Here is a 12,853-nt window from a genome sequence, read left to right as displayed (position 1 = left end):
TTCTCGGACCCCTCGAGGTCCTGCTTCAGTGCGGCGACCTCCGCAGTCAGTGCGGCAGAGGTCAGCAACGAAGCCTGCATACGCATATAAACATACTTATATTAGACTCCTGCAGATATTAATTGATCCTCTGTTCGGCTTTTCTTCGTGAACACCAAACAGAGCATCAGGGGCTACTGTCTATGCGGTAATATTTTCCCTATATTTTAAATACTTACCTCAAAGCCTGTTAGAAGGCTGGCACAAGCTTCAGTCAGTCCGCTCTTGGCGGACTGAACCTTCTCGATCACCGCACTCATAATAGTGCGGTGCTCTTCGTTGATGGAAGCGTCGCGAAGCGCTCCCAGCAGGTCGTCCGGTGCCTCTGGATGGGCAGAGGTCACTAGCACGGGCGTCTTACCCCTTTTGGAAGGGGGCCGCCTGCCCGAGTCCGGAACCACTGGAGGTTCCGGCGCGATGTTCGGCTGAGATCCAAACTTGGAGCCCCCGGGAACCTTGCTCCCTTTGCTCCTGGAGTCCGGAAGGTCGCCTTGAGGCGCCTTCGGGACTGTCGCCCCCCGGCTTGGTGCCCCTTGAGACAATACCTCGGTGTTGTCCGTAGGGCAAGGGGAGGAGGCGGTCGGAAGTGGATCGCTATCCATATCCGACGAATCCAAGGAGCCGTCCGACGAGGATATGTCGATACGGGCTTGGGGCGGTCTTCATAATCATATTCGGCGTTAGGAGAAGCAGTGCGACAAAGGTATGCTATGAGTTACTCTGGTATCCGAATACTTACGACTTCGCCAGGGGCTTGGCCCTGAGCAGCCACTCGTCTTCGCCTTCGGTGGCGGTGGTGGAGCAGTCCGGAAGAAGAGTCCTTCCCTTCTTGGACCCTTCGGCCTCCCTAGTCGAGGCGGCCTTCCTTTTCTTGTCTCCCCCGGCTGGAGGGTGAGCATCTTCATCTTCCTCCTCGTCTTCATGGGAGGAGTGCGTCATGGAGTTATCGGGCGATGAGTCTGATACCACCTGGTGCCGGGAACTCTTTCGGGTTCCCTTGGCCTTCTTCTTGGTCTTCTCTGGCACCTTATAAGGAGCCGGAGTCAGCATCTCTGTCAGGAGAGCGCCCGCGGTGTCTTCGGGCAGGGGGGCGGACAGTCGATCTGCTCCGATGCCCCACCTAGTCCTGTTAAAGGCATGAGAGCTCAGACCCCGCGCATGGTTAAGCTATGGGAAATAAACATCCTACCAAATTTACAGAACTTACCGGATTCGCAGGGCGCCTCGCGCTTAGCCCGCGGTCTTCGGTGAGAGAGGGAGGGACCTCGGCGCCCTTGAACAGCACCCTCCAGACGTCTTTGTGCGTCGTGTCGAAGAGCTCGCTCAGAGTCTGGTGTCGGGCCGGGTCGAACTCCCATAAGTTGAAATCTCGTTGCTGACACGGGACGATCCGGCAGAAGAGCATGACTTGGACTATGTTGACAAGCTTAAGTTTCTTGCTTGTCATGTTCCGGATACATTTCTGGAGTCCGTCCAGCTCTACCGATGAACCCCAGGACATGCCCTTCTCCTTCCAGGAAGTGAGCCGCGTGGGGATTCCGGATCAAAACTCGGGGGTCGCCACCCAGTTGGTGTAGCGCGGCTCGGTGATGTAGAACCACCCCGATTGCCACCCCTTTACGGTCTCCACGAAGGAGCCCTCGAGCCATGCAACGTTGGGCATTTTTCCCACCATGGCTCCACCGCATTCCGCTTGTTGGCCTCCTACAACCTTCGGCTTGATATTGAAGGTCTTCAGCCATAGGCCAAAGTGGGGCCGGATGCGGAGGAAAGCCTCGCACATGACGATGAACGCCGAGATGTTGAGGATGAAGTTCGGGGCCAGATCGTGAAAGTCCAGCGCATAATAGAACATGAGGCCGCGGACAAATGGATGGAGGGGAAACCCCAGTCCGCGGACGAAGTGGGGGAGGAAGACCACCCTCTCGTGAGGTTCTGGGGTAGGGATGACCTGCCCCGCGGCTGGCAGCCGGTGCGCGATGTCCGCGGCTAAGTATCCGGCTCCGTGCAACTTTTTAATGTGCCCCTCCGTGACGGAGGAGGCCATCCACTTTCCTCCCGCTCCGGACATGTTTTGAAAAGAGTGGAGGAGGAGGATGCGGACTTGGGCGCTGGAGCTCGAGTGCGCGAGAATGGATGAGCAAGGAGGAAGAAGGCGCGGGTGGAAAAAGGTGAGATCTTATCCCTTTATAAGGGCGGGCTAAACTATACGCCCCCACTAGTCTGGTAAAACTTGCTTATCCCCCAAGCGCCGTAATTGATGGCGCGGTTGGGTTACCCACGTCCGTATTGATGAGAATCCCGTAATAAGGGGAACACAATCCCTGCTTCGGCAAGACGTGTCAAGAAACCACCTCGCGTTATGTGCGGGGCTGGTTAAAGAAAAATGGTTCAAATAATTACCGGGCCGTGCCGTGATGTCACGCTGCCAAAACGTGTCAGCAGATTAGATTTGTGGTAATATTATTCTCTCTACGGTGGTGTGTGGAACTTATTTTGCAGGGTCGGACACTATCCTTGTATTCAAACTCTTCTGTGGTGTATTCGAAGGAGGAACCCGCCTTGCAATGCCAAAGACAATACTGCGCGCCGGACTCATCGTCATTGAAGCCTGGTTCAGGGGCTACTGAGGGAGTCCTGGATTAGGGGGTCTCCGGACAGCCGGACTGTTGGACTATGAAGATACGAGATTGAAGACTTTGTCCCGTGTCCGGATGGGACTCTACTTGGCGTGGAAGGCAAGCTAGGCAATACGGATATGTATATCTCCTCCTTTGTAATCGACCTTGTGTAACCCTAGCCCCCTTCGGTGTCTATATAAACCGGAGGGTTTTAGTCCATAGGACAACATACAATCATACCATAGGCTAGCTTCTAGGGTTTAGCCTCTCCGATCTCGTGGTAGATCAACTCTTGTACTACACATATTATCAAGAATAATCAAGCAGGATGTAGGGTTTTACCTCCATCAAGAGGGCCCGAACCTGGGTAAAACATCGTGTCCCCTACCTTCTGTTACCATCCGCCTTAGACGCACAGTCCGGTTGCTGTTATGGTGCGATGATCGTGTGAGGCCTTAGCATGAGGACTTCTCGACTGTCTACCACAACAAGTTTTGCTCGTCAATGACGCGGGAGGGGCGATGGCGGTAGCGCGCCTTCAGCTTGCTCCAATGCTTTGTAGTCGTCGTTAGGTAGTCTATGGACGTGAATATAATTTTTGTTAACTTTGGTGTTCTTTTTACCGCCATGACAGATGATGAATATATCGAAAACTGGTCCCGCAAAATATAGGTAATGTTATCAGGTGAACGTTCGCTGGGAGAGGATGGCAATACAAACGTTTTTCACGTTAATTATATTGTGCAGAATATGACAATTTCTTCAATCGAGCATGACAATTTTTACAGCTCATTTTGCGAGGAATCGCCATGTGTTCTTGAAGAAATCGTCATCCTCCCACAATGTAATTTGAGACAATAGCCAGAATGCCACTATGAGAAACCGAACTTGCCAAAATACCACTATGAAAAACCAACTTGCCAATATACCACTGCACACTCAGTTTTTCTTGTCAAAATAACACTTCCTTTAGTTGTCAAACTTTTTCTGTTAGTCAAAGCGGAGGCAACTTGTCAGTTTTTTGGCTATTCCAAAATTACCCCCGTGGCTCAACCCTATCCTCTCCTCCCCCTCTCCTCCCGCACGCACACACCAGGAGCATGGCGGCGCGAGGAACCAGCCATCACCGGCGCCGCCCCGCAGCTCCTCCCTCCCTCTGACCCTCTCCGCCACCCATCCCCCAGGTCCCTCCGTGCACCGCCCTCCTCCTCCTCCTCCCTGGGTTCGTGGCTGGGCAGCCTAACGCCCTCACTCCCGCTCGTCGGCGCCTGGCTGGCCGCCCGACGCATCGGCTCCAGCGCCAGCCAGCCCAACGGCGCAGCTCCGGTCAGAGGTATCCGCCCCAGCTCGTCCCGGATCAGTTTGCCGGCCTCCTCTACTCCATTGCAACCTTACCCAGCTCGTCCATCTGCTCGAGTTCGTCCCGGATCAGTCCTACGGCGGCGCTCCATTGCTTGGCACCGACCGGACCAGCTCGCGGCCTCCCCTGCAACCTCGCCTTCGAGTGGCTCCTCTGCCTCCAACCCTCCAGTACATCTCCAGCGGCAAAAGGTACAAAATTTCCCCCTGTTTTCATAGTTCTTTTTCATTGTAAGTGCAACAAATTTAGAATTTGTTGTGTTTGTGTGTTTCACAGTCGATTCGATGGCTGATTTCAAAGTAGAAATAGATGTTCAGTCCTACTTGACGATTGTAGACGGCAAAAGAGTTTACAGAAGGGGCAAAACATGGGATTTCATGGTCGGTCGGGACTTGTCTGTGGCGCGGATAAAGGAGGTTGTGGAGGAGAAGTTCAAGTGGTCTCCTGATCAGAGAAAGACTATTTGGTATGGAACAGGATATAACACCATCCCATTGATCTCTGAATCAGAGATAGCTGAATTGTTTGATAGGTGTTATAACACGAAAATAGTGAGGTTTGGTGTGACCATTGAGAACAAACAGCAACACAAGGAACAAGCTCCTATCATGGCCGAGGATATGGATGATCAACCTATTCATGCTCCATTCTTTGCTTGGCCGAAGCAAGCCTATGAAGGCGAGTATGAGGATGATGAGCCTGTAGGATGCGGTGAGGAGAACACCTATTTGCATGAGAATGTGGAGTCAAAGGAGAATGCAAAGTCAAAGGAGAAAAATGTCGAGCCAAAGGCTGCAAGAGTACCATTGGGAACACTAGATGTTGACAACTCTTATGATCCACATCATGTGCGAGGGGATGATGAGACATTACTTGCAAACAATGTGGCTCCTACTGAAATGCTGTCAAAATGCTGCTGAAATGCTGTCAAAATGTTGCTGGAATTTTTCAAAATGATGCTGAAAAGTTGCTATCTTGTTGTTGGATGATGCAAAGTAAGATTATGTTGAGTTGGTGATGTTTTCATGTCAAATTGGCTTCTGAAATGTTGCACTATAGTTGCTCTTTTTGTTGTTGAAATGTATGCTTTGGGCTATGAAGAGGTAAGGGTATAGAAGTCTTTTTTGGATGGTGTTACTCTCCGTTAGTCACTAGTGGTATTTTGGTTAGAGAAAACTGGAAGTAGTGGTATATTGGCAAGTTGGTTTTTCATAGTGGTATTTTGGCAAGTTCGGTTTCTCATAGTGGCATTCTGGCTATTGTCTCATGTAATTTGCCATAAAAGTGTTCGCAAACGTCATGCCTCTCGCTGAACATTCGCAAGCTATTGCGGTCCGATCATCGGAAAAAACGTTATTCCATCTTTAGAGAACCGGCAGAGGGCATATTGGTCTTAGTAGTATGGTATTGGATGCTGCCTGATCATCATCAAAAACAAAGTAATCCAAAACTTTATTTTGCCCCTTGGAGCATTCCACCAAATCCACCTACGTGAAAGGGCCAAATCTCATGTGAACAAGAGAAAAGGGGGTCAAATCTTTGTTTCTCGAGGAAGAGGGCGTTGCGTTAGGCAGAGGCGTGCATCCACTCCTGGACGCGGCGACAAATTGCCCCGACTTAGTTTTAGGTTAACAAGAATATCTTTTTGCTTCCTGTACCAAGACCATTTACAAATACAAAAGCGAAGGGGCGAAACAGAATAGAATAGAATCCCATCCTCTCCATCCTAGGAGAGCCCGCATTCCCTCCCCTCCCCACCTCGTTGCCCTCGCAGATCCCCCACCCCCGGCGAATGGCGTCCCGTCTCGCGTCCCGCCTCCTCCTCCGCCGCCCCGCCGCCGTAACCCCTCCCTCCCTCCCTCCCTCGCTCCCTCCGCTCCTGTTTCTCGCCTATGTATCCATGTTCTGGGTGATCTGATGCGATGATTCGGCCGGATTGGGGATCATCCGCCGGGTGGTTTCCGCGGAACGGGCTTGGTTCCATGGAGGCGATTTACTGTTTTTTTTCCTGCGAAAGTGATTTGCTGCATCTTCCACGTCACCTGCGCATAATTTGTTTCCAATTGAGAGGCTTTATTTTCGTCGGATCGTTTTGCGGATGCGGTACGCGTGTCTGATTTTGACGTCGTGTAGGGTCGTGGAGATTTTACCCTTTTTTGCGTCAGATAGTCTTGATTTTGATCCGTAGAGGATTGTTGAACCGTGACGAAGGGATACCCCTGCGACGATCGGAGATCGTACTACCAGATTGTTGCCTTTTGCTCCCACGCTTAGTTTTGGCCTTATTTGGCAGAGTTGAGGTTGATAATTTCTAGATATCGACCCAAACATGCATGTTGCAAAGTGAATGCGAGTTGTTGGTATGGTTAAGAAATTAAGGAAATCGGAATTCGTCATGTCTGAAACTTAGTAATGTAGCCTTGGAGTTCATTGACCTGTTTGAGTAGACTAGAGGTCAAATTTTCACGCGGAAACTAACTTCTCCAATGTAGATTTGTACCCATTTCAGTGATCTGTTAACCAGTTTAGTTTAATTTTGCCATGGTTTACTTATGATCCTTGAACTTGCATCAGGTCGTCCATCTATCCATTTAATTTTAGAATGTATGCTTAGGTCCCTTAAAAACGTTAGGTAGGTCAACTAAACTGGTTTTGGAGGATGTGTCTAGGAGAGCTTGCAAGATATCACCTGGTTGAGCAGACTAGAGCTCAGAGTTTCACATGTAAGCTCAGTACCCAAATGTAGATGTTTTTTTGTATGAATATTCGGTGATCTGTTAACTACTCCTAGTTAAGTTTTATTTTGACATCGTTTGATGGTTGAACCACTAGGATTTGGTTGCCGCGGAGGAGATTTGCTGTCCCTTCTACGTCGTCTGTGCAGAATTTATTAATAATTCAAAGCCTTTATTTCCGTCAGATTGTTTTACGGGTGGTAGGTGTGGTGGATTTTGACATCATATGGGTTGTAGAGATTTAGTCCTTTTTGTGTCAGATAATCTTTGATTTTTTTTGGACAAAGATAATCTTGATTTGATCTGTGGAGAATTATTAAGCCACATTGAAGGAATAACCTGTGACGATCAGAGTACATGCCAAGTTATTGCTTGCTTCCATAATTGATTTTGACCTTATTCGGCAGAGTTCAGGCTATAATAATTTCTAGGTATCGAACGAAACCTGTATGCTGCAAAGTGAATGCGAGTTGTTTATATGATTTACACATTTCGGGAGAACTGTGGGGATGTGTGTACAAGAGCTTGCATGCTATGGCTCAACTAGATGAGCCAATTCATCATGTCTGAAACTTAATCTTGTAGCCCGGGAATTCTATGACCTTGTTAAGCAGACAGAGTTTCGCATGTAAGCTGAATGCATAAATGCAGATGTGTCCTGTTGTACGCATGTTCGTTAATCTGTTTACTATTTTAGTTGGATTTTGCCATCAGTTGATGTTTGAATCAACTGTAAGATGTAGTAAGCATGAAGTGGACTTATGGTCCTTGAACTTGCAATGGGTCCATCTACATCCATTTACTTTCAAAATGCGCGTGCAGTTCCCTTAAACACGTTAAGTGGGTCACTAGGGTAATCCAACTGTGCCAGACGGTCATGTTTCTGTAGTTTTGTTCATTGGTTACTCTATTTTTAGACGATCGAGTTCTTCACATTCTAGTGATAACATAATAGTACATCACACAACCTCTGTTTTTCTTTTCTGTTGGGAAATTTTGTTTTTGCCACTACATTCTGTTGCTGACATGCACGACCAGACCACATTGTCTGTGGCACAGCCAGTAGAAAATGGCACTGCTTAGTGCCAAAAACTTATTTCTCTCTCATTCATTTGTTTCTACAGAGTTATATAGTTTCCCTTTGTTCATTTACTTTTGCATGCTTAAATTTGGTAGGTTCTTCTAATGGTTCTAGTGCGCTTGCAGGTATTAAGTTTGCTCCAGAGTTCTAGACATGCTAGACATTTCAGCACTCAGTTACTTGAAGGTTAGTAGCTCTACAGATGTTACTTTTGAAGTTGGTTACTGTTAGTTTGCTTGGCAACTAATGCTTTTCTGCAATCTTCATTGCAGGTGCTCCGAGACTTCCAAAGCCAACATGGTAGGGAGTAACCTTTGCGCTTCATTTTGTCATTTTGTGATTGTAGTATATAATTTATTTACTGACAAAACTTTATTGTATTTAGTTGGTGGTTGCTACTACTTATTACACTGTTATAAAACCCACTTTTTTCATTGAATAAAGTATGACCTTTAATGATTTATTGTAGTGAACGCTATTTCCTTCGAAATGCTTCTCCTTACCAAATTTGGAGTAGATCATTTGCTTCAGAGAATGGTAAGGTATATCAGCCCTGTAGAGGATATTGATAGTTGTGAATTGTTGCCTGACAAATTCTTTATCATCTCTTGTCTTTGTTTTAAGGTGACTTGGTTGAAGCTGTTGTGCCCTTCATGGGTGAATCTGTAACTGATGGAACCCTTGCCAATTTCTTAAAGAGTATGCACCTGCCTCTCTCTGTTATTCAAGTTGTCAACGTTTATGCTCCTGACATGTTATTTGCTGCAGAACCTGGTGATAGAGTTGAAGCTGATGAGGCGATAGCTCAGATTGAAACTGATAAGGTGATGCTTTGCCTCATTCATTCCCATTTTAATACCTGTTTTTTAGTTTGTTCTGCTGTTCTTGATGATAGAACGATCCTTAAAATGGAAGTGCTCCATTCTATTTTCAGGTTACAATAGATGTTTCCAGTCCAGAAGCTGGGGTAATTGAAAAGGTGACTGCCATCCATGCATTTTGTGATTCCAAATTTGCTTTGCACGCCCCACAAGTTACCTCAATTGTGTATTTAGCAGTATGGCTACTCTCCTGATCACATCAGTGCTTTGCAGTTCATTGCCAGTGAAGGTGACACTGTTACTCCAGGTACCAAAATTGCCGTGATATCTAAGTCTGCTGCTCCAAGTGAGGCCCATGTTGCACCATCTGAAGAGACCTCCGAGAAGGAGACCCCTCCTCCACCTCCTCCAGAGAAACCTAAGGTTGAGGCAAAATCACCAAAAGTAGAATCTGTCAAACCACAGGCGTCAAAACTAGCCTCCCCCTCAGAACCTCAGCTCCCTCCAAAGGAAAGAGAGAGACGGGTAAGGTCATTCATGTCATTTGGTTATATATGGTTGATCAGACATGCTATGGATACATTATTTTTGGATTGTGATAAGTGCAGGTGTCAATGCCAAGGCTCAGGAAGCGTATAGCAAATCGTTTGAAGGATTCTCAGAACACTTTTGCACTACTGACTACATTCAACGAAGTTGACATGTAAGTGCATCAGTCGTTTGTTTTCTAATATCTGTACCTTTGTAGTGTCAGTGTGGTTGGTGTACCCATGAATGCATCACTGGCTTTTGGCACCTGCGTGAGCCTAAGTTACACCAAACTTGCCCAAATTTCTCCACTATCATTATTCTAAAAACAATGTCCCTCTCCATTATGTCCTAGGGTTGACATGATGAGTCTGTAAAGTGTAAATGAAGCACCATTAAACTGTATCAAGTATAAATAATGTGCAAGTATGCTTCAAACATGTTATGCTCCAAAATAATTAGTCGGATGAGTATGAAAAAAGTTCCATAATAGTTGTCCTATTGAGTTTACATCTTTGTGCTTATCTTCTAATGCTTTCTTGATATGTCTTTATTTTACTATACGCTGCTGATATGTCCCTGAATAAGTTGTTTCATTTTTATTACAACTGCTTCTTCATTGCATTAGGACCAATTTGATGAAACTGCGGACTGACTACAAAGATGAGTTTGTTAAGAAGCATGGTGTCAAATTGGGCCTGATGTCCTGCTTTGTTAAGGTAGTAGCAATCTGATGAGCAGCTTAAATGATTGTTTGGTAATTTCCTGGGTCATCCTAAATCCACTTGTTTTTTGAAGGCTGCTGTTTCTGCGCTTCAAAATCAGCCAATTGTCAATGCTGTTATTGATGGTGATGACATCATCTACAGAGACTACATTGACGTTAGTGTTGCTGTTGGCACTTCCAAGGTACTGACACCTTTTCTTCTCTAGGTTGAATTACGGAACGACCAGCATCTTCTTTTTACCATGCATCCTGCTGTCATAATGTGATATGAATGTCGTTCTGCTTTAGGGTCTTGTGGTGCCTGTTATCCGTGATACAGAAGGGATGAACTTTGCTGACATTGAGAAGGGGATAAACAGCCTTGCAAAGAAGGCAACTGAGGGGGCATTGTCAATTGATGAGATGGCAGGGGGAACCTTCACAATCTCAAACGGTGGTGTCTATGGAAGTCTTATCAGCACACCTATCATCAACCCTCCACAGGTTCTCGTTTTGTTTGCTGCCTTCTACGTTTCTTTGTTAAAATTCTACAATTCACCTCCTAACTCAACCCTTAATTCCTTGCCTAACGCAGTCAGCAATTCTTGGAATGCATTCTATTGTCCAACGCCCTGTGGTTGTGGATGGCTCCATCCTTGCGAGGCCAATGATGTACCTTGCACTGACATATGACCATAGGCTGATAGATGGCAGAGAAGCTGTTCTGTTTCTGCGCCGCATCAAGGACGTGGTTGAAGATCCACGGAGGTTGCTCCTTGGCATATAGTTCTGTTTGTTACTTCTGGGGTAAAGATTGCTTCACATCGATTTCGGAATAATTGTACACAAAATTTTGACTCATGCCGTAGTCGCTTCTCCAACAATTGAGAATTCGGTTGCTGGCCTCTGAATTGTAGTAGAAACATCAACGAATTCATTTCCTTTTTCTGAGGTTATACTTGTTGGGACGTACTAGTTCCCTAAACATATTATGATCTACAATAGCAATGGACACCCTCAACTTTGTCGTGCCATTTAACGTGCTAATTATCTCATGTGACGTCTGGTTGATTGGTATCAGGCAGAGGCAGGTGTTTGATCGTGACAGTTCCAGTGTATTTTCCACCTTTACAATTTCTAAATTTCCAGCGTGGTGCAATTGCTGTCTGAATGCCCAGTAGACTTCCATCGAATTATTTGAGCTTTTGAAGTTTCTCAGGTCATTCTTTTCGCATTCTAGTGACACAAAGTTCCCCTTGAAGTTTTCTAGCTCTCTTCCAAGTGGAGGAGTTGTTTGTAAGTGAAACACAATCTATGTATAATTCAGTAGGCGTTTCTTGAAATGCATTCGAACGTTTAACGCCCCGTGGTTGTGGATGGCAACATTCTTGCAACACCCTTTGATGTACCGTGGTTATGCATTACTTGCTCTGACTACAACCGAATCTAACTGTTCTTTGTCGCTGATTTTTCTGCTTCTCTTAAAAAAATCCGAATTGTGGGGCGCTTAGCTGTAGAAGAGAGCTCAATGGAACTCATTCTCTTTTTTACTTTTATAAGGTGTAGCTCCGTAAGCTTATTCTCGCTTTACAATAGCAAGCTGCCACCCTCCCCACTTTGCTGCGCCATTTCTACATGATAACTGTTTCACGCGGTATCTGATTGCTATCTGGTGCTTGATCTCGACAATCTTCAGATTATTTACCACCTTTAAAGTTTTGAAACTTCTAGCCTGGTATAATTGACTGTTTGGGATTTTGTTCTGAAGTTTCTTAGGCCATACTTTTTGCATTCTAGCTGAATTTTGTTAAGTGGTATTGAAACAAAGTTACCACTGAAAAATCTGAATCACTCGGTTTTCCCATGATTTTGTATGATGAACGACCCTCAAGCTCTTTCTCATGATTACCTAGGACGAACGACCCTCAAGCTCACATCTCCAAGGCACGCATCATGCATGTGAGATGAGTCCAGTAGTTCCCTGCATATTTAATACCATGTCTTGGCATGGCATCCAGCCGAGATAAGAACACATGTTAGGGCTCAGAGTCTCGCACAACTTGCATATTAGAAGCAAATTATCAATGAGATATTAGAAGATAACTGAGCCAGTAAGGCTAGTGTTCTCTTGCTCCACAGGCAGATGAGTTTTGTATTGATTTCGGATGCTTATAGGTATTATGGCTAAGATCAAACAAAGCCCTAGTCTTGTTCCGTACATAAGTGAACTATCTATGCATGCTCAGGTGAGCACCTCTGCTTGCCAACGGTGCGGTGTCCGAGGAGAGGGGGCCTTCTCCGGAAGCGGAGACGGATGGCGTCACGACGGTGTACTAGATAGAGGAGCAACATTGCTATTGGAGAAGGAACCCCATAGCTTCAACGTTTATACATTTAGACCTTTATTGTTACTCCTGTTTTCAAATCACTCTCTGTAACCCTCGGGCTATATAAGGGGCGGGATGGATTTGTATCGATCAACTATTCTGCCAATTATTGGCTTTACATCAATATACACTTATACATACACTATATACTCAAATTCATGTCTGTTCTTCCTGATCCATACATTCCTCCCTAATTTTGTTCGTGGTTTCTACTCAAATCCATGTCTGATCCATCTAGGATCTGACACTTTGTCCTTTTGGAAGCCGACGAAGCATGGTTTTCCTCCGGCGACAGGCTGCTTTCTTGACAATGTCCTCTGATCGTGGGTTCGACGGGGGCATCGATGCTCAAGCCGGTGCTTAGTGTGTTCAGAGTTAAGTGCTTTTCAGCATCTCGTATCTTTCGTTGTTTCTTTGTGTGGGCGTTAGTTTACGTTAATGTGTGGAGGTGGGTTGTGTTGTTGGTTGTGAGCGTATCATTAATTTAACATCAGTCATTTTCTATATAAAAAAAAATCTGAATTACATATGACCTTTTGCTGGTAGCTGACATGCAACAGTTGATGTATTTAGAC

The 12,853-nt window shown here is 46.0% G+C and overlaps 2 protein-coding genes across 3 annotated transcripts; both read left to right on the top strand.

Moving 5' to 3' along the window:
- The first annotated feature begins 3,709 nt into the window (after positions 1–3,709).
- On the top strand, positions 3,710–5,232 carry LOC119286702. Of its 2 annotated transcripts, XM_037566140.1 has the most exons (3): positions 3,710–3,993; positions 4,093–4,211; positions 4,297–5,232. In XM_037566140.1, exon 3 carries the CDS (start codon positions 4,305–4,307, stop codon positions 4,938–4,940), a length of 636 nt encoding a protein of 211 aa, XP_037422037.1. In that variant the 5' UTR covers positions 3,710–3,993; positions 4,093–4,211; positions 4,297–4,304; the 3' UTR covers positions 4,941–5,232. The 2 variants fall into 2 exon arrangements, with proteins under 2 accessions (XP_037422037.1, XP_037422035.1); XM_037566138.1 differs by having other exon boundaries at positions 3,710–4,211.
- Positions 5,233–5,726: 494 nt separating this feature from the next.
- LOC119286701 (dihydrolipoyllysine-residue succinyltransferase component of 2-oxoglutarate dehydrogenase complex 1, mitochondrial-like) lies at positions 5,727–10,925 on the top strand. Its single transcript, XM_037566137.1, has 13 exons — positions 5,727–5,860; positions 7,962–8,022; positions 8,109–8,136; positions 8,306–8,373; positions 8,461–8,535; positions 8,605–8,660; positions 8,771–8,815; positions 8,931–9,182; positions 9,266–9,360; positions 9,814–9,904; positions 9,984–10,094; positions 10,201–10,395; positions 10,487–10,925. The coding sequence occupies exons 1-13, from the start codon at positions 5,813–5,815 to the stop codon at positions 10,676–10,678; spliced, it is 1,317 nt and encodes a 438-aa protein (XP_037422034.1). The 5' UTR covers positions 5,727–5,812; the 3' UTR covers positions 10,679–10,925.
- Positions 10,926–12,853: the final 1,928 nt, after the last annotated feature.

The sequence above is a fragment of the Triticum dicoccoides genome, chromosome 4A (genome assembly GCF_002162155.2).
Source record: "Triticum dicoccoides isolate Atlit2015 ecotype Zavitan chromosome 4A, WEW_v2.0, whole genome shotgun sequence".
Lineage (NCBI taxonomy): Eukaryota > Viridiplantae > Streptophyta > Magnoliopsida > Poales > Poaceae > Triticum > Triticum dicoccoides.
Note: the sequence above shows the minus strand (reverse complement) of the source record. Positions and strands in the feature narration are given on the sequence as shown.